Consider the following 19,783-nt stretch of genomic DNA (forward strand, 5'->3'; position numbering starts at 1 on the left):
TGATGGGGATCAGAAATGTCCTGTGCGAGAGAGGCAGGTTGACGTTTCCAAGGTAAGAGTAGTGCAGAAGTTGTCATATGCTGAGGCAGTGAAGAAAGTAGAGGAAGATGGGTCAAGGGGGAGGAGTGGTGAGAGTAGTAGATCTGTACCAGTACAGAGGGATAGGCCAACAAGTGATATATGTTTCAGTAAGATTGGATTTTTAGCATTTATAGCAATGGTTATTAATTGTACTGCAGGGATGGAACGTAAGTCAAAGAAAATTGAGGTTGTGGTGGCAGCTGCAGAAAGGTATTTGGGTGTGCGAGACTTGACATCAGAAGAGTTACAGGGTGTGTTAAGTGGTGATGTCCCATCCTTTCAGGTTGAGGGCATGAGGTAGGAATAAAGATATTTAAATAGTGGTGTAGGGTGGTGTTAATTTTATTTTATAATTTTTTTGAATTTGTGAGTGTAGTGTTAGATGGTAGGGTATTTTTTATTTTTTGTTATATATTTTTTTCAAGCAAAATATAAGGTAGTTGTCTAGTAGGTGGCGGTAATGCAACCTATTGGATGCCAACCGCCGTTAAACCTCATCGAAAAAGAAGAAGCTACTTAGCATACAGTTGCATGTCGTTTGTTACTTGGCATTTATGTTATTAAATGTGGTAACATTGAAAATAACCTACGGATAAAAGTCTCTTATATTTAGCTATAACCAAGGCCATTACAGTAAATTCATCAGATATTCTGCACTCTGGCACACAGACGAGACTGCTCTGAAATCGGAGTGAGTAAGATAGCCAGAGCGAATTTACGAATGCAAGAGATATGCTAACTGGATTGCTAAAGCAATTCACATTTCTTGCTAGCTAACCAAATGACGCCGGCATCGCTAGCTGTGTAGCCACCGAAAAAATTTATGAGTGGAAAAAGTCACTCACTCACCACTCCTCCAAATGACATGACATCCCCCTACATAATACGCTAGCCTATTACCCACGCTATGACGGACTTGTGATCATTGCCCTTGCCTTGCTAGTTTGATTATATTGACATTCCCAGCCTTAGTTACATTCTTCCGTTTTTGTCCAAATATTGAGTAATTGAAACTGAAACAGTGCATTCCGAATGGAGGCAGCAAACAATGTACCAGGCCAGGAGTGATTTACAACCTGATAGCAATATTTTTTGGACTACCAATAAATGTATAGGTGAATTATATTAATCATGCATTGAACTGCATCCATCTATTCTGCCAACAATGCCTGGAATTTTGAGTCAAATAGAACCTATTTTTAAAAACTCTTATAAAGTGGGTTTTGTAGCATAAACTGGGAATTTGATATTTCTGACTGATATTATGATTGTCTGTTTGTTTTATATCTGCAAAGTAGTTGAAATGCTGTCACTTCTACATGAAGGAAATGTGCCCCAGGAGGGGTAGTGACACACTGAGCCAGAGAACATCTATATTTTGTCTAGATAGGCCAAAACATGCAACATGTCACTGCATGTCACTACCTGTGCTCTTAAAGTCGTACTGCCTTAGTTAGCGACCAGAATCACACATACGCCTATGGAGTCGAAAGGTACGACCTTAAACGTTTTGGTGATTTATTTTCAGTTTGTTTCTAAACAGTCCAGAGACACAGGGCGCTTCATCTGCACAGGCGTTGCTAACGCATGCCAAATCTTACAACGCCTGGGTCGATATTTTACGTATCAGCTAACCACATCATATGCTATAGCAATCTGGTGCCTGACGGTACATTCGATGACATGGCACGCAACCATTGATGCATGCAACGTCTGAGCAGGGGAATGCAACCATAAAAACATATCCAGAACTGGTCCAAAACCCACATCACTCCCTGAATTGGGTTCTAAAGCATAACAATTATGCCAAAAGTAGTATGTATGAGTAAAAGTAGTATGTATGATTAAATAGTTAGTTTGACTATCCTATTTGGCTACTTGTACATTTGACCCCTTAAAAATAACATTACAGTTTGAAAATCAATGGGCCAGAAAGTCGGATTCTTAGGTAAAGTTCTCCTCTTTCAGTGGGGTCTCAGGCAGTTTTCTACTACAGTTTTCTATAGGCAGGGTATACTCTACATCATCTGAGAATGGTCCTTGGTGGCACTACAGACCACAACTGTAGCTGAAAAACATTTCCATATTTTCTGTATATTTGCATGTCTTAAAGAGTACTATACCATGGCCTTATTGAATACTTGTTTCTGATTGGCTTGAAGGGCATTCTAGAGCATGCATTATTTCCCTATATCACACAGTATAATTGCACAGTATAATTCAATGCCTATGAAGTTCATTCTTACATGTTCTATTTTTGAGCTGCTTTTGAAAGCAAAAGTCGAATTGAAAACATTCTTGTCATTGTTGAATTAGATTTTCATAATAGCAAGCTAGGATGATGGTTTGGTTACCAAGGCAACTATTTTAGCTATCTAGCTAGCTAGTAAACTTGCTAGCTACTTCAGTGGATGTTGTCACATTTCTACTGGCAAATGAATCAATTCTAGCAGAAAATATGTTAATTTATAGCCATGGTATAAAAGGGATAATTTACATTTTAGCAGACGCTCTTATCCAGAGCGATTTACAGGAGCAATTAGGGTTAAGTGCCTTGCTCAAGGGCACATTGACAGATTTTTCACCTAGTCGGCTCGGGGATTAGAACCTGCGACCTTTCGGTTACTGGCACAACGCTCTTAACCACTAAACTACCCTAACTCAGGGCTCTATGCTTTCTCTGGAAAATTGGCATTAAAACCCAATTTTATGTGACATCCGGCCTACATTTGTGTATCACTCCATCATTATTTGATCTAGCATGGATGACAGCCATGCTAGATCAACAAGCAAAAAAAAAAATCAAGCACTTTTTCCAGGTTGGGTGGTTGACAAAGTGTAATTGAAGAGAACTGCAACTATTTAAATATGGTTTTAATTTGGTGGGTGGAAACCACCAATGCCACCCTCTGAGAAATACAAAAAGACAAATATTTGCGAATATTATATTTTTGATACAGAGTAAAATAAATGGTTGGATTACATCATGACCAAGTATAATGGTCTGTTATAAAGGCATGACAGTGGGGAGAACAAGTATTTGATACACTGCCGATTTTGCAGGTTTTCCTACTTACAAAGCATGTAGAGGTCTGTAATTTTTATCATAGGTACACTTCAACTGTGAGAGACGGAATCTAAAACAAAAATCCAGAAAATCATATTGTGTGATTTTTAAGTAATTAATTTGCATAAGTATTTGATCACCTACCAACCAGTAAGAATTCCGGCTCTCACAGACCTGTTAGTTTTTCTTTAAGAAGCCCTCCTGTTCTCCACTCATTACCTGTATTAACTGCACCTGTTTGAACTCGTTACCTGTACAAAAGACACCTGTCCACACACTCAATCAAACAGACTCCAACCTCTCCACAATGGCCAAGACCAGAGAGCTGTGTAAGTACATCAGGGATAAAATTGTAGACCTGCACAAGGCTGGGATGGGCTACAGGACAATAGGCAAGCAGCTTGGTGAGAAGGCAACAACTGTTGGCGCAATTATTAGAAAATGGAAGAAGTTCAAGATGACGGTCAATCACCCTCGGTCTGGGGCTCCATGCAAGATCTCACCTCGTGGGGCATCAATGATCATGAGGAAGGTGAGGGATCAGCCCAGAACTACACGGCAGGACCTGGTCAATGACCTGAAGAGAGCTGGGACCACAGTCTCAAAGAAAACCATTAGTAACACACTACGCCGTCATGGATTAAAATCCTGCAGCGCACGCAAGGTCCCCCTGCTCAAGCCAGCGCATGTCCAGGCCCGTCTGAAGTTTGCCAATGACCATCTGGATGATCCAGAGGAGGAATGGGAGAAGGTCATGTGGTCTGATGAGACAAAAATAGAGCTTTTTGGTCTAAACTCCACTCACCGTGTTTGGAGGAAGAAGAAGGATGAGTACAACCCCAAGAACACCATCCCAACCGTGAAGCATGGAAGTGGAAACATCATTCTTTGGGGATGCTTTTCTGCAAAGGGGACAGGACGACTGCACCGTATTGAGGGGAGGATGGATGGGGCCATGTATCGCGAGATCTTGGCCAACAACCTCCTTCCCTCAGTAAGAGCATTGAAGATGGGTTGTGGCTGGGTCTTCCAGCATGACAACGACCCGAAACACACACGACCCGAAACACACAGCCAGGGCAACTAAGGAGTGGCTCCGAAAGAAGCATCTCAAGGTCCTGGAGTGGCCTAGCCAGTCTCCAGACCTGAACCCAATAGAAAATCTTTGGAGGGAGCTGAAAGTCCGTATTGCCCAGCGACAGCCCCAAAACCTGAAGGATCTGGAGAAGGTCTGTATAGAGGAGCGGGCCAAAATCCCTGCTGCAGTGTGTGCAAACCTGGTCAAGACCTACAGGAAACGTATGATCTCTGTAATTGCAAACAAAGGTTTCTGTACCAAATATTAAGTTCTGCTTTTCTGATGTATCAAATACTTATGTCATGCAATAAAATGCAAATGAATTACTTAAAAATCATACAATGTGATTTTATGGATTTTTGTTTTAGATTCTGTCTCTCACAGTTTAAGTGTACCTATGATAAAAATTACAGACCTCTACATGCTTTGTAAGTAGGAAAACCTGCAAAATTGGCAGTGTATCAAATACTTGTTCTCCCCACTGTAAATGACTTACACAACTAATTAATATAAACAATACAATAGTGACATGTACAATAGTGACATGCATCATATATGATATAGTGGAAAATATCCATCATACTAACGTTTGTAGGATATGACAATTGTTGGAAATAATTTCCCCAATTCAGCAGTTGGGGGAGCTTTCAGGTCAGGACTTTCAGGTCAGGTCATGACCAGCAGCAGCCTTAGGAGTTGTCATCTCATGCTGAAGCTACCGGTAGTGAGTCTATTTCATTCAACTCAACCATGGCATCATTTCTAGATGTGCACTTATGCCTACCAAAAAAAGGAAAAAGGAAAAACAATTAGACACCTGACCTCATCATATTAACATGAAAAAGTGTTACAGTAGCTAACAAAGACAGCAGCAATGGTTGCCAACTATCGTCTAGCCTACATTTTCAAAGAAAATTAGCTAGCAAGTTTGACAAGAATCTGTCAAATTTTTCAATTGTTTATCCCAGCCTGTACTTACGGACTGAAAACGAGAGCTTATTGTGCAGAGTGTGTTTCACAGTACCTTCCCTCCTCTATGTCCAGGATGTTTTCTGGAAGACGCACATTCAGGGTCTCGGGCAGCAGGAAGACCACACATCCGCTGCCAATGGCGGTGGCGGCGAAGATAAGTGGGGGCGTGAACACCCAATAGTCCTCCAGCAGCATGACCATGGGGACCAGGGAGCCCCCCATACGCCCCATGAAGGAGGTGTAACCTAAACCACACTGTCTGTACGAGGAGGGGAGTGCAAAGGGCGTGTTACCACAGTCTATCCTGGGGTCTCATTTAGAAAAGTTGCCTAGTTTCTTAGCTACATTTCACAGTCAACTCTTAAAATGTGAGGAAACAAATGTATCCATAGTGGACAAAGTAGACTGTCAACCAGAATTGGGAACCGCACAAGACTAAGAATGACAAAAGTTTGAGAATGACCAATCAGACAATTCTACCATCATCAAAGAAAGTAAGGTGATTTAGGAGTAGTGTGCATATACACGTAAGTTACTGCGCTAGTTTCACAGTTGCTCTTACCTGACAACGGTGGGATAGAGCTCAGCTGTGTAGAGAAAAGCTGTAGTGAAAGCAGCTTCTGAGAAACCCTTCCCCACCACAGCTATGCAAGTGCGAAGCAGGGCATTTTCTGGATGAAGAAAAAACAAGGATAGGATAAGAACAAGGGTGTCGTGATCCCCAAAAATCTGAGGGGCCACAAAGTATGTGAGGATGGCTGGGGTGTAAGTTGGGAGAATTTTGCATTTTTCACCTGAAACAGCTTTTTCCAGAAATCTAGAGCCACAATCATTATGCTTAATTCTATGTAAAAAAAAATATGTATATTTTCCTATATATCTAAGCATACCTCTTGAGCTGGCTGTATCCTCCTGACTGCTGGTTCTTTTTTAAAGAAACTAAATATGCTTCTCTGCATCTCTGCTAAAATCTGGGTAAAATATTGAAAGGAATGTGAGTCTTATTTAGTACATTTAGTTATTACTTGCTTTTCTAAAGTCTACCAACCTTACCAGCAGGCATGCCAGCTAAGATAGTTAGGCAAGCTAGCTACTCTAAAAGGCTCTGCATGGTCAATCCGACATCTGAAGTGGCCGTACAGCTGCGATGCAGCCTCTGCAGATGTCAGGACTTTCATACTTTTTGCGCTTAGCAGAGCAGAGCACAGCTATTGTGAAGGAAGTTGTCAAGGAAGTGAGTTTGTGTTTATACAGGACGTACGGCCCCCACCTACCGTCAACCAATCATGTCAATGCGGAGCTATACGGAGCCCTCCACATTGTTACAAACTTTGAGAGGCGCACAGCAATGCGGTACGGAGCTTGATTTGGCCTCTGCATGCCTCCAGAGGCTCTGCAATTGCAACACACCCTCCATACGAAGCCTCCGACCACATTTTCGAATCAAGCATAAATTGGCTTTGACTTGATCGATAGCCTGAAATAGGTTCTTGATAGCAAGTTATGAGGAATGTCCACATACTTTTGTACATAGTGTATCTGGGCTAGCTAAAGCCAACTTTACAAAATTGCTAGGTGGCTAGTAGTATTAAATTGTAGTAAATCTGACTAAATTACTCACCCAAGTATAATATATTATACTTCTAAATATTATTTACATATCAATGTTTAAAAAATAATCCAGGACAATATTCAGAAAGTATTTCAAAACCCACACAAGGTAGGCTATTTCATTGACAACGATTCTTACTTCTGTAACAATAAAAAAATGCAAACAACTAGAGACTTTTCAGAGACTTTCAAAATATAGATAACCTCTCTCAAAAACAATTTTTACAGACCAGGCCTGACACGAAATATTTAAATAGTAGCTTACTTTGACAACAATTCAGTGAATGCAACAAGTATTAGATAGAGAGATAAAGAGAGAAGATACAAAACAACAACTGTTCAGAGACCATTTTAAAAAGTACACATTTTCCCTATAAGATTTGTAGGACAAATTAACGTCCCTGTCACTTGAGTGTTTGGATTTAGACTACAACATGCCATGCAACTTCTTGAAGCACGGCCCCATCCTACAAAGTGGCACAAAATGTAAAAATAGTAGCCTACTTTGACAACAATTTAAGTAAATGCAACAAGTATTAGATAGAGAAAGTTTCAGGAATAAAATCAAAATGCACCCACACAAAGTAGGCTATTGGATTGACAATGATTCTTACTTCTGTAACAATGTAAAAATGCGAACAACTATTCAGAGACAATTTCAAAATGCAGATAACCTCTCTCAATAACATTTTGTACAGACTAGGCCTGACACAAAATGTAGAAATAGTAGCCTACTTTGATAAAAAGTACACAATTTCCCGATAACACTTGTAGGACAGATTATACAGTGAGGGAAAAAAGTATTTGATCCCCTGCTGATTTTGTACGTTTGTCCACTGACAAAGAAATGATCAGTCTATACTTTTAATGGTAGGTTTATTTGAACAGTGAGAGACAGAATAACAACAAAAACATCCAGAAAAACGCATGTCAAAAATGTTATCAATTGATTTGCATTTTAATGAGGGAAATAAGTATTTGACCCCCTCTCAATCAGAAAGATTTCTGGCTCCCAGGTGTCTTTTATACAGGTAACGAGCTGAGATTAGGAGAACACTCTTAAGGGAGTGCTCCTAATCTCAGTTTGTTACCTGTATAAAAGACACCTGTCCACAGAAGCAATCAAACAATCAGATTCCAAACTCTCCACCATCTTGTCAATGATCTCAAGGCAGCTGGGACCATAGTCACCAAGAAAACAATTGGTAACACACTATGCCGTGAAGGACTGAAATCCTGCAGCGCCCGCAAGGTCCCCCTGTTCAAGAAAGCACATATACAGGCCCGTCTGAAGTTTGCCAGTGAACATCTGAATGATTCAGAGGATAACTGGGTGAAAGTGTTGTGGTCAGATGAGACCAAAATGGAGCTCTTTGGCATCAACTCAACTCGCCGTGTTTGGAGGAGGAGGAATGCTGCCTATGACCCCAAGAACACCATCCCCACCGTCAAACATGGAGGTGGAAACATTAGGCTTTGGGGGACAGGACAACTTCACCGCATTAAAGGGACGATGGACGGGGCCATGTACCGTCAAATCTTGGGTGAGAACCTCCTTCCCTCAGCCAGGGCATTGAAAATGGGTTGTGGATGGGTATTCCAGCATGACAATGACCCAAAACACATGGCCAAGGCAACAAAGGAGTGGCTCAAGAAGAGGCACATTAAGGTTCTGGGGTGGCCTAGCCAGTCTCTAGACCTTAATCCCATAGAAAATCTGTGGAGGGAGCTGAAGGTTCGAGTTGCCAAACGTCAGCCTCGAAACCTTAATGACTTGGAGAAGATCTGCAAAGAGGAGTGGGACAAAATCCCTCCTGAGATGTGTGCAAACCTGGTGGCCAACTACAAGAAACGTCTGACCTCTGTGATTGCCAACAAGGGTTTTGCCACCAAGTACTAAGTTATGTTTTGCAGAGGGGTCAAATACTTATTTCCCTCATTAAAATGCAAATCAATTTATAACATTTTTGACATGCGTTTTTTTTGGATTTTTGTTTTGTTATTCTGTCTCTCACTGTTCAAATAAACCTACCATTAAAATTATAGACTGATAATTTCTTTGTCAGTGGGCAAACTTACAAAATCAGCAGGGGATCAAATACTTTTTCCCTCACTGTACATATTTCACACTGTCACATTAGAGTTTGCATTTAGCCTGCAACATGACATGGAGCTTCTGGAAGCACGACCCCTTCCTGCAAAGTGGCACAGAATAAGTAGAGCACCCAAAGGAGGTTTCTACACATCTCCAACTCTTTGCCCTGCGTCCACTCCGGATGCACACCACACACCCTCTCTTGCGCCCTTCAAACTTCACCAGAGAGTGACCTGCTTTCAAATTATGAGTAACAACTCGGTCCACACCCCTCTGTACCACACTGTTGGCTCCCCCCTTTCCTACCACTGTAGCCATCACAAAGTGAATGCACAATCTGCATTTTGAATGCCTTCAGGGACCAGCGCCTGTGGTTTATGGGAAGGGGCCTTTGCAGGGTCCCCCATACAATGTATGCATTTATGATGGAAATGTTGAGCATCCGCCAAAACACATACTTCCAACATTTTCTGCCTGTGTGTCCAACATTCTATTAGCTCCTCAGTTGGTCAAGATGGTCAACGCCGCCCATTTTCTTGTTGTAATCCATTAAAGCTCTGGAACAGATACAAGTTTGTTCTGCCTGAACTTGGACACTAGTTTGAGGATGTCCTTCCCTGAGCAGTTTGTGGACAGAAAATCTATTTTGTCCCTCCACCGACACGCCTTTACATTATCTGCAGACCATTTCACACTCTGTCCTCTCTGGAGCTTTCCCCTCCATAATGGCCTTGGGGAAGTTCTTACGTTTGGGCCTTACTATGCCACAACAATCAGTGCGGTGGATGCCCATGAGTGCTCCCTATGGGCATGACGCCTCTGGATAAGAGTCCCAGGATGAGAGAAAAAGCAACTGTGATATGCATATATCAAGTAGAAGAGCAACTGAGTTTTAAACCACTGCATTGATATTTTGTGAGTTGTTTTAATATGGCAGAAACACTTCAATACAGCATCTTAAACCCAAGATGAGTGTGCATAGGGTGTTTTTAATAACCTAAAATGTAGGACCATGTTGATTTGCCACAAAAGCCTCAAACTACTGCATCATACAGGAAGAGGAAGTGAGGTCATAGGTCTACCTGTGGGGATAGCGGTATTGAGAGCTATCAGCGCTCCTGTGATGATGAGAGACCACGCCTGTCCATTTCTTCGCCCAATGCGATCCAAGGCGAAGTAGGTCCCCACTTTGGCTGGGACTTCAATGGCGCCGTAGACAAAATGAGTGAGGTACATGTTCAGACCAAACCCTGTAATCTTAAAGCTGATCCCATAGTATGCGAACGCCACAGCAAACCTTTTGGAGGTAAATAGGTAAAACCATTACTTGCGGTTTTCAGTGAGTGCTCTACATATATTATAATCAGTAACTGTGGAAACTTAAAATATGAGTAAGTGAAAGAGAGTATGAAAGAGAAACATTTTATGGGGCAGAATGTTTTAATAAAAATTAGTTGAAAGAGAAATCATGGAGATTGCAGGCCTAAACTGGACACAAACACACATGCACACACACACACACCTATTTCTCTTCCACTCTCGCCCTAGCTTAGGGGCAGGCAGACTCTCTAAGTCTCCAATCAAAGTTATAGGTGGAATCATGGACCTTTCAGGCCTAAACTGGAGACAAACACACTCATGCACACACACACACATTTTCTTCCCACTCTCCCTAGATTCTCTAATTGTCTGTCTCTAATCGAAAAGGTCAAGGGTGAAACATATTATATTTTTTCCTCATACCAGAATATTCCTGAGCAAATTGTGATTTTCCTGAGCTTGGGTGTCTTGACCAGATCCAAGTAGGAATAGTCCTTCTTGGCAACCTCAGAAACAGTTACCTTCCTCAAAGTCTAAGATAAGAATGAATTAGAATATAAAGTTCAGAGATTAAGGTTCAGATTAATTTTATTAGTCAAGTTCCAGTAGAATAATGTTGGTCTATAATGTTGATGACATTTTATTCTATAATGGTCAATAGGTAATAAGCAGAGCTTTGCAAAACTTATTTTAAAATACATTTGGACAAAATGTAAAACCTCCAAGATAAATTGTATTTTGTACTAACGTTTTCATTCAACTGTTTCATGAATTTCAGGATTTATCAATTTGTTCTCAAACACATGTATTTTAAGACATAAAAAAATGATGGTGTTTCATTCACATTTCATTCAATGATGTATTTACTGTGCCTTCAGAAAGTATTCATAGCCCTTGACTTTTCCCATTTTGTTGTGCTACAGCCTGAATTCAAAATGGATAAAATTGATATCTTTTCTCACCCATCTACACACAATGCTCCATAATGTTTTTTTTATTTTTACATGTTTTTATTCTGTACAGGCTTCCTTCTTTTCACTACAATGTTGTTGATGCATCCTCAGTTTTCTCCTATCACAGCCATTAAACTCTGAAACTGTTTTAAAGTCACCATTGGCCTCATATTGAAATCCCTGAGTGGTTTCCTTCCTCTCTGGTCTTTGTGGTTGAATCTGTGTTTCACTGCTGTCATGACTCTCCCTGGGTGAGGATCAAAGGCCTCATATCAGCTTGGCAAATGGCCGACAACAACCAGACCTCTTACCCACAGGGGGGGCTGTGCCAGTGTTGACACCTTAATACTGCCATAAATTAGAGATAGGAGAATCTATCTCTGGCCCTCTAGTATGGTGAAAGGAATGTCCTTTGTTTCAGAGACAAAAACTTCAACATCTAACAATGAACATTGGGACAATTTATTTCAACATCCAAACGTTGGGAATGATGAGAAATGGAGTATGGAAAATTAATGTATATTTTGTGATGTCATAAAAAATTGTATAAAGGCGTTATAACGAATACATTGTGACTTGAAGAGCTTTTACACTGTGTATATCAGGTTTAAATCCTTTACGTTGGGTAGAAAATATCAAGGAGGAAGACAATGTTTTCGTGAAGATAGGAATGTGATTTTAGCTTTCTAACAAAATCATAGTGATAATAATACTTTTACCTCGTAACTAGCCACGCCCGAGGGAGCTCAGAGAGCGTGTCAGTATGACGGAAACGCCCCTCTTTACCAGAGTGCATAAAAGACTGAGATAAGAATGATCAGATCAGACTAGACGGACCTCAAGCTGCAGCTTTTGTCCATATTGGTCCCGATCCTGAAAATCAACACGAGGTGAAGACGACAAAGTTGCCTCCGCTAACAATCAATGTTACGGCTGAGTAGCTGTTCTAAGTACTGTATCTAAGAAGGTGAATTTAAGTTGGACCATCCTGTTACTCTCTTCAAACCATCGTCTACTACACTGCTCTCGTCACCCCACAGGGGATCATCGACACGGCTGATTAGCCATCCTCAGAAGACCACTTCCAGAACGAGTGAAAGTAAACAGACGACTAAGAAGAAGGACATTGTGACCTCTTGTGGACAATCTGAGCCTTACATCTGAGCTTTACATCTAAAAGGCCATCCGAAAAGAGAAGGCCCAATCGACCCTTCCCACGAAGGCCTGGGTCCAACAGAGACGATGAAGAAAAACACGTAAATACATGCATTACTTCTTACCAAATGGGCGGCAGTTCTGGGCAAAGTATTAGGATTACTATGAGCGTAGGTCCATGTGTATCCAAGTGTTTTAACTCGCCATCTTTTGTAACAAGTGTCATATTGTGTTAGTCCGCTAGGGACCCGTTTTCATTGTATTAAGTTTCTAATTCCTACCTATACCGTGTATGTGTTTGTATCTTGTGTTATCATTTTAATTAGTTAGTAAATAAATAATTAAATACATTTGTGTGGTACGGAATGATCAGTAAGACCTGGGTTCGTGCAGACTTAAAGAGCCTACGACTTTCAGAATGAGACTGATATGAGGTAAATGATTAATAAATGACTGTTAAATGATAAGCGTTATCGTGAGTTAATTCGGGAAATGGTAACTCGTTAAACAACTTTTCCCGTGGTGCCCCAAATTCCTAATGAGTTCATTGTTACATGAATAATTGAATCTAGTAACAATTAAACATAGTAGGTAATTATTCGATAAATAATAGTCATCACAATAATGAAAGGCACGCCACGACACTGCTAGACTGAGGGACCTTACAAATAATTGTATGTGTGGGGTACAGAGATGAGGTAATCATTCAAAAAATGTTTAACACTTATTGCAAACAGAGTGAGTCCATGCAACTTATTATGTGACTTGTTAAGATTTTTTTTACTCCTGAACTTGTTTAGGCCTTCCATAACAAAGGGATAGTTATTGACTCAAGAAATTTCAGCTTTTCATTTAACTAATTTGTAAGAATTTTGAAAAAATAATTCCACTTTGACATTATGGGATATTTTGTGTAGGCCAGTGACAAAACCAATCTAAATTTGATGAATTTTTTATTCAGGCTGTAACACAACAAAATGTGGAAAAAGTCAAGGGATGTGAATACTTTCTGAAGGTACTGTATTTACATTTATTTTTTGATAGCAACCAGGGCTGGGGTCAATTCCATTTCAATTCCAGTCAATTCAGGAAGTGTACTGAAATTACAATTACAAATCCAATTCCCTTCAATGCTTTTCAATTATACAAATGTGGAAATATATATATTTTTGTACATTCTGAATTGATTGGAATTTTAATTGAATTGACCCCAACCCTGATAGCAACACATTATTAAACTGAGAAGAAAGAGTCCCCAGTGTGCACCTGGGTTGGTTGACTCACCTCAGTATCTAGTTTGGCAGTGTAACCATACTTCCCATTCATTTTGGCACACTGCACCAAATACTTCTTTGCCTCCTTTACTTTGCCATTGGCCAGTAGCCATCTGGCAGACTCTGGTATCCACCTAAATGAAGAAGAAAAAATCTGGACATTATATTTGTCATTATCCACTGCTGTAACAGGATAATATCTTGGACTCAAAATCCGAGATTCAAACCATTAGCACATTGATTCATTAATAACCTTTAATAATAATACACTTTAATCCTTGATCAATCACTGTACTGTTATTCATTTTGTTTCATTCGTAACTCTACATTAGATGTACTGCATAACGCTAACAGGTGGGAACACACCATACGTGCATCTTCTTTTCCATTGGCAACTTTGGCTTGATTGGGCGTTATTCCAATGATGTCATAACATTATATGCATAATTATATACAGTATTAACTATACATAGGTACAGTATGTCATGGCTATGATGTTATTGACTATGGGGTATTCAGGTCTTGCTCCAAAACCACTTCTATAGTATCACAGCAAAAATCTGTAAGATACTGTCCTTTCTTTTTTTTAAATAGTCTGTTTATTGAGATTTTGTGAAATTTTAAGTATAGAGATGGACAGATTAATCAATTAATTTCCTTCCCACATTTGACATAGATATACTGTCCTTTACAGGGTTGGACTTCATTCCATTTCAATTCAGGAAGTACACTGAAATTCAAGTTTACTTCCTGAATTGACTGAATTGAAATGGCATTGTCCCCAACCTGGAGTTTTCCTAGCCCCATCTTACCACCAGGAGATGATAGCAACGATGCAGGGGGACGTCACAACCAGCATGAGATATCTCCAGTCTCGTATGAAGTATGCCAACAGGGCCAGGAGCATATTGCCCACACTCCAGCCCAGACTGATGATGGTCCCTGTGAAGGTGCGATGCTTAATGTCCGTCCACTCTATACCTGGAGGGAAAAACACATCAACACAACTGCAACTTAAACAGCATTTATGGGATAGGTCAAAAATAATTTTATTGTCAGGGCAGTCCTTGAGGACTGAATTTGGGCCCATTGCTTTAAAACTACTGTCTGGGATCTGGGAATCTGTTCAATGGTCATTTCAATTCTTGATGAAGCCTCAAACGGTCTTTCACTATCATAACCCAAAATATAACATTTTATACCTTTATTGTTCTCAAACAAGAATGTAAACAGACCATGTATAGCTTTGTTTAAAACTATCATGTGGATGTCATGGACTGTCAGTCCTTGCATCTGGAGTGCTGTCTATACATTTTAGAGGGGTTACATTTCCCAGTGGATGTTCAGTCCTTCCATCCATAGCTCGGTCTATGAATTTGAGTGTGGCTGCATTGTTGTTGTTTGAACTGCAGATTGCCCCTTTAATCAACACTTATCATGTTATAGGAAACCAGGAGGGGGTAAAAGATCATAATAGTACTCAGGGCAAGCGTGGTAATGGTCATTCCCGTCAGCGCGACTCCACAGAGGGTCCTGGTCACGGCAAACATGACGTAAGAGACAGAGAAGGCGGACATGGTTCCAAACACGGCACTGGCCACGAAGGACACTAGGATCATGGGCTTCCGACCAAATCTGCAGCAGGAGAGAAAGGTGAAAGATTCAGAGTTTTATGCAGCAGTCTTCACTGTCTGACCATGCCACAAAATACAGAAGTACAGCGCTTTCTCTCCAAAAAATGTATTTTAACCACTCGCCCTAACCCTGACCTTAATCCAAACGTTAACCTGACTAACTTGGTCATTGATTCTGACGATATAGCCAATTTAGTCATTTGTAGCATGGTCATCTAGTCAGTAAGGACATTTTCTTTCATTGTGACCATTACTCTGCAGATAATGTTTGACTGTCTACGTCTATCGAGACCGTGTTAAGAAAGCAATGCCAATTTTCTTGGTTCATGTTGAGAAAAGACAACACAGTTTTGAAACATGGTCAGGCCTATGTTTTGTAAATTACGTTTGTATGCAAGATGCTGTGGTCAGGTGGTAACGTGCATGGCATGTACTGTAAATGTTGAATTTGGGAACATTAATATTGTTAAATATTTGTCATAGTTATTTACCATAGAACCATTAGATTATAGTAGGATAAATAACATACTTATCTGAGAGATATCCAAATATAACTGCACCGATTGTGACTCCAATGAAAAAGAAAGTAGCAACGGCCTGGTTTAATTTCTTATTGTCACACACCAAATCCCACTATGAAAAAAACAAATTAACAGAATTAACCCCCAGTTCCACCAGTTTTCCACCAGTTTTCCCAAAAGCATCCCAAGGTGTCATAAAACAGCAAACAAGGTCTTTCACACTACAATGTCAAAAGAAAAAATCCAAGCCAGCACAGTCTGGTTTGGGTCAGCCAAGTAGTGTGAAAGGAGTAAAGACTTTGGCTGTCAGCGTCACGACCGCATAAAATTCCACATGACCATTGAGTCACGGTAATCTCCTTTTATACACTCTGGACATGCTTTGGTAGTACCCAACTAACTAACAACCATCAAGTCCTAATGGCCTGGTACTCGGGGTTCTATTGTCCCTCTAACCACTCTGACATCAATGCAAATGCAATCGAAAATCACATAAAATGCTTATCAGCAAAACAGTATCATGCTTTTACATTTACATTTACATTTACATTTTAAAACTCAACTCACTGTGATGATCAATTTAAAGAAAGACGTTCAACAGCAGGTTGAAACTGAGTGAAATTCATGGACATGGATGTTGTTTCAAAGCCTGGCACAACGAAATGGTCAGTGCTTTCTAAGGTGATGATTAATTCAAAACACCCATACGAATATTAAAGTTTATGCAATCGCATAGGCTTATGATCTCAAGCCCGAAAAAAAACCTGAATTAAAATTATGATTGTGTCGTTATACAATACATAGCCTACCGCATATTATGGATGGCAGAAAAACTGATTTACTAAAGACGTATTTTTGGTAATTCCCAGCTGCACATGATGATGGAGCACATGATGACTGGGATTTCTATCAGTGTGACAAAGTCATAGGTCACACGTTATTTGGATACAGTGGGGAAAACAAGTATTTGATACACTGCCGATTTTGCAGGTTTTCCTATTTACAAAGCATGTAGAGGTCTGTAATTTTTATCATAGGTACACTTCAACTGTGAGAGACGGAATCTAAAACAAATATCCAGAAAATCACATTGTATGATTTTTAAGTAATTAATTTGCATTTTATTGGGTCTCTCACAGTTGAAGTGTACCTATGATAAATGCACCGTATTGAGGGGAGGATGGATGGGGCCATGTATCGCAAGATCTTGGCCAACAACCTCCTTCCCTCAGTAAGAGCATTGAAGATGGGTTGTGGCTGGGTCTTCCAGCATGACAACGACCCGAAACACACAGCCAGGGCAACTAAGGAGTGGCTCCGAAAGAAGCATCTCAAGGTCCTGGAGTGGCCTAGCCAGTCTCCAGACCTGAACCCAATAGAAAATCTTTGGAGGGAGCTGAAAGTCCGTATTGCCCAGCGACAGCCCCAAAACCTGAAGGATCTGGAGAAGGTCTGTATAGAGGAGTGGGCCAAAATCCCTGCTGCAGTGTGTGCAAACCTGGTCAAGACCTACAGGAAACGTATGATCTCTGTAATTGCAAACAAAGGTTTCTGTACCAAATATTAAGTTCTGCTTTTCTGATGTATCAAATACTTATGTCATGCAATAAAATGCAAATGAATTACTTAAAAATCATACAATGTGATTTTATGGATTTTTGTTTTAGATTCTGTCTCTCACAGTTTAAGTGTACCTATGATAAAAATTACAGACCTCTACATGCTTTGTAAGTAGGAAAACCTGCAAAATCGGCAGTGTATCAAATACTTGTTCTCCCCACTGTAGTCAACAACAGATCTGTAGATGCTCAATCTATCACCCTATCAACTTATCAACTGCATCTCTGTTGATATGCAACAGCTTGCTCAGGTTAAGGCTTCGGTTAGGGCTACAATTTAGGATTAGGGAAAAGGGAAAGAGGGATACCTAGTCAGTTGTACAACTGAATGCGCTCAACTGAAATGTGTCTTCCGCATTTAACCCCTTAATCGACATCCAAGTCATCGGCGCCCGGGGAAGGTTAGCGGATAGTTAGTTTAATAATTGTTGAGAGTTAGTTGAACACCTACAACCTATATACAAACCATCTATTGCAATATCACAAACACCTCATTACCACAAATCACCACATCCTCATACAATTCATAGAAGATGGTATAGCCATAATAAATGAAAACCAATGGAATGGATAAGAAGATCAAATACTGTGTTACATATCCTATGGTTATGAATCTGATTGGCCATCTCTTGGTAAAATATGCATGTATAAAAAATTACTATGACAGTGCTATTTATAGCTACACAAGCCAACCACTATTCTATCAAATATTCAGTTGGAGTTACTGTAGTAATAGAAACACATGATATTGGTGAAGTTGTACAGTGTATGCCAGACAGTTTGAACTGTATTTTTTATTTATTTTATTTTATTTTCTCACAACCAGGGTAACAATTAACATGATCTGCATGTTCACGAAGCATACATTAGACATCTATAAGCATATCAACGTGACATTACATCTACATAAGGCATCGAACCCACCATTGGACCACCATTGTGGACAACAGTGTTAATAATGACCTTACCTGAGTGGCAGTGGTGGAGGTGAACTGGGAGCGGTCGTACACCCAGCCATCCTGGCACGGCACCGACACGGACACATTGGTGTAGTTGGTGTGGCCAAGGTCAAGGGTCACCACAGTGGCAAAGGCCCTGCAGGAGCTGAATGAGCCGTCGGCTTCGCGAGGGACCCTGAGGGCCAACGTCATGGGGTCGGCCAGGGTTTGGGGTCCATCTCCAGGGATCCCGAGGGCGCAGTGGTGTGGAGGCACACCCGAGATGAAGTTGTGTAGGAGAAAGTGGAGGGGGAGAATGACCCTGGGCAAGCAGAGCAAGTGGAGCACCAGGAACTGAAACTTGGAGAAGCCACCCACTTCGTCCAGGACCTCCTCAAACCTCATCCCGAGAGCGTTTGTAAGAGTATGAGTGAGCGTGTGTGTAAAGCCAGACAACACAGTCCTCCTCTTTCCTTCTTCCCTCTCTCTCTTTCTCTTTATTTCTGTATCTCCCTTTCTTTTCTCTGTCTTCTCTCCCCCAGGAATAGGATTATCTCAATGTGGAGTACCCAACAGAGGGAGGGTCTTATTCCGTGTGAGTGTGAAAATTGAGGCATGCCATAGGCCTGGTTTCTGATTCCCCCACTATCTGTGGCTAATCCCAATATAGTACAGTACTCCTCGTAGCATTTCATAAAGCTAGTTTCTGTCGTACGCCTGTGGAACTGTGAGAGACACAAAAACTCTGTGAAATCGTATTCACAGGGATCCTCTTCACCAGAAATTCTCATCTGACCAACAGCGAAAAAGCTGATCTAATACATTAGCTTTGGCGAGAGCTCCTTCCTGAAATCCATCGTAATAGTGCTGGTTGTATAAGATGTAAACTAATGACCAGATAGACGTAATAATGAAGATTATCCCTGTCTAACTCTTGAGCATATGCTGGCTTCCACCTATGATTTGAAAACGTGCATTTTATACTGAACAAAAACATAAACGCAACATGCAACAATTTCAACGATTTTACTGATTTACAGTTCATATAAGGAAATCAGTTAATTGAAATGAATTCATTAGGCACTAATCTATGAATTTCACATGACTGGGCAGGGGCGCAACCACTTGGGAGCCAGGCCCAGCCAATCAGAATGAGTTTTTCCCCACAAAAGGGCTTTATTACGGACAGAAATACTCCTCAGCTTCATCAGCTGTCTGGGTGGCTGGTCTCAGACGATCCCGCAGGTGAAGAAGCCGGATGTGGAGGTCCTGGGGTGGTGTGGTTACACGTGGTCAGCAGTTGTGAGGCCGGTTGGACGTACTGCCAAATTTTCTAAAACAACTTTTGTTCAGTATACATAGCTACGTTGTATTGAATCCACACCCACTGGGTGTGTCATGTGTGTAATGGTCATGTGGATTGTGAACTGTGAATATATTGTTTATTATATGATAATGTATGTGT

General features: G+C 40.7%; 1 protein-coding gene across 1 annotated transcript; it reads right to left on the reverse strand.

The window, feature by feature from the left end:
• Positions 1 to 2,945: 2,945 nt before the first annotated feature.
• slc22a7a (solute carrier family 22 member 7a) lies at positions 2,946 to 18,723 on the reverse strand (the record flags this gene model as incomplete). Its single annotated transcript, XM_084163507.1, has 10 exons — positions 2,946 to 5,006; positions 5,251 to 5,457; positions 5,761 to 5,869; positions 9,987 to 10,201; positions 10,648 to 10,757; positions 13,617 to 13,740; positions 14,419 to 14,587; positions 15,087 to 15,241; positions 15,770 to 15,873; positions 18,349 to 18,723. The coding sequence occupies 10 exons, from the start codon at positions 18,721 to 18,723 to the stop codon at positions 4,931 to 4,933; spliced, it is 1,644 nt and encodes a 547-aa protein (XP_084019633.1). The 3' UTR covers positions 2,946 to 4,930.
• Between the last annotated feature and the right edge of the window lie 1,060 nt (positions 18,724 to 19,783).

This window comes from Coregonus lavaretus, assembly GCF_964263955.1.
Source record: "Coregonus lavaretus genome assembly, chromosome: 6".
Lineage (NCBI taxonomy): Eukaryota > Metazoa > Chordata > Actinopteri > Salmoniformes > Salmonidae > Coregonus > Coregonus lavaretus.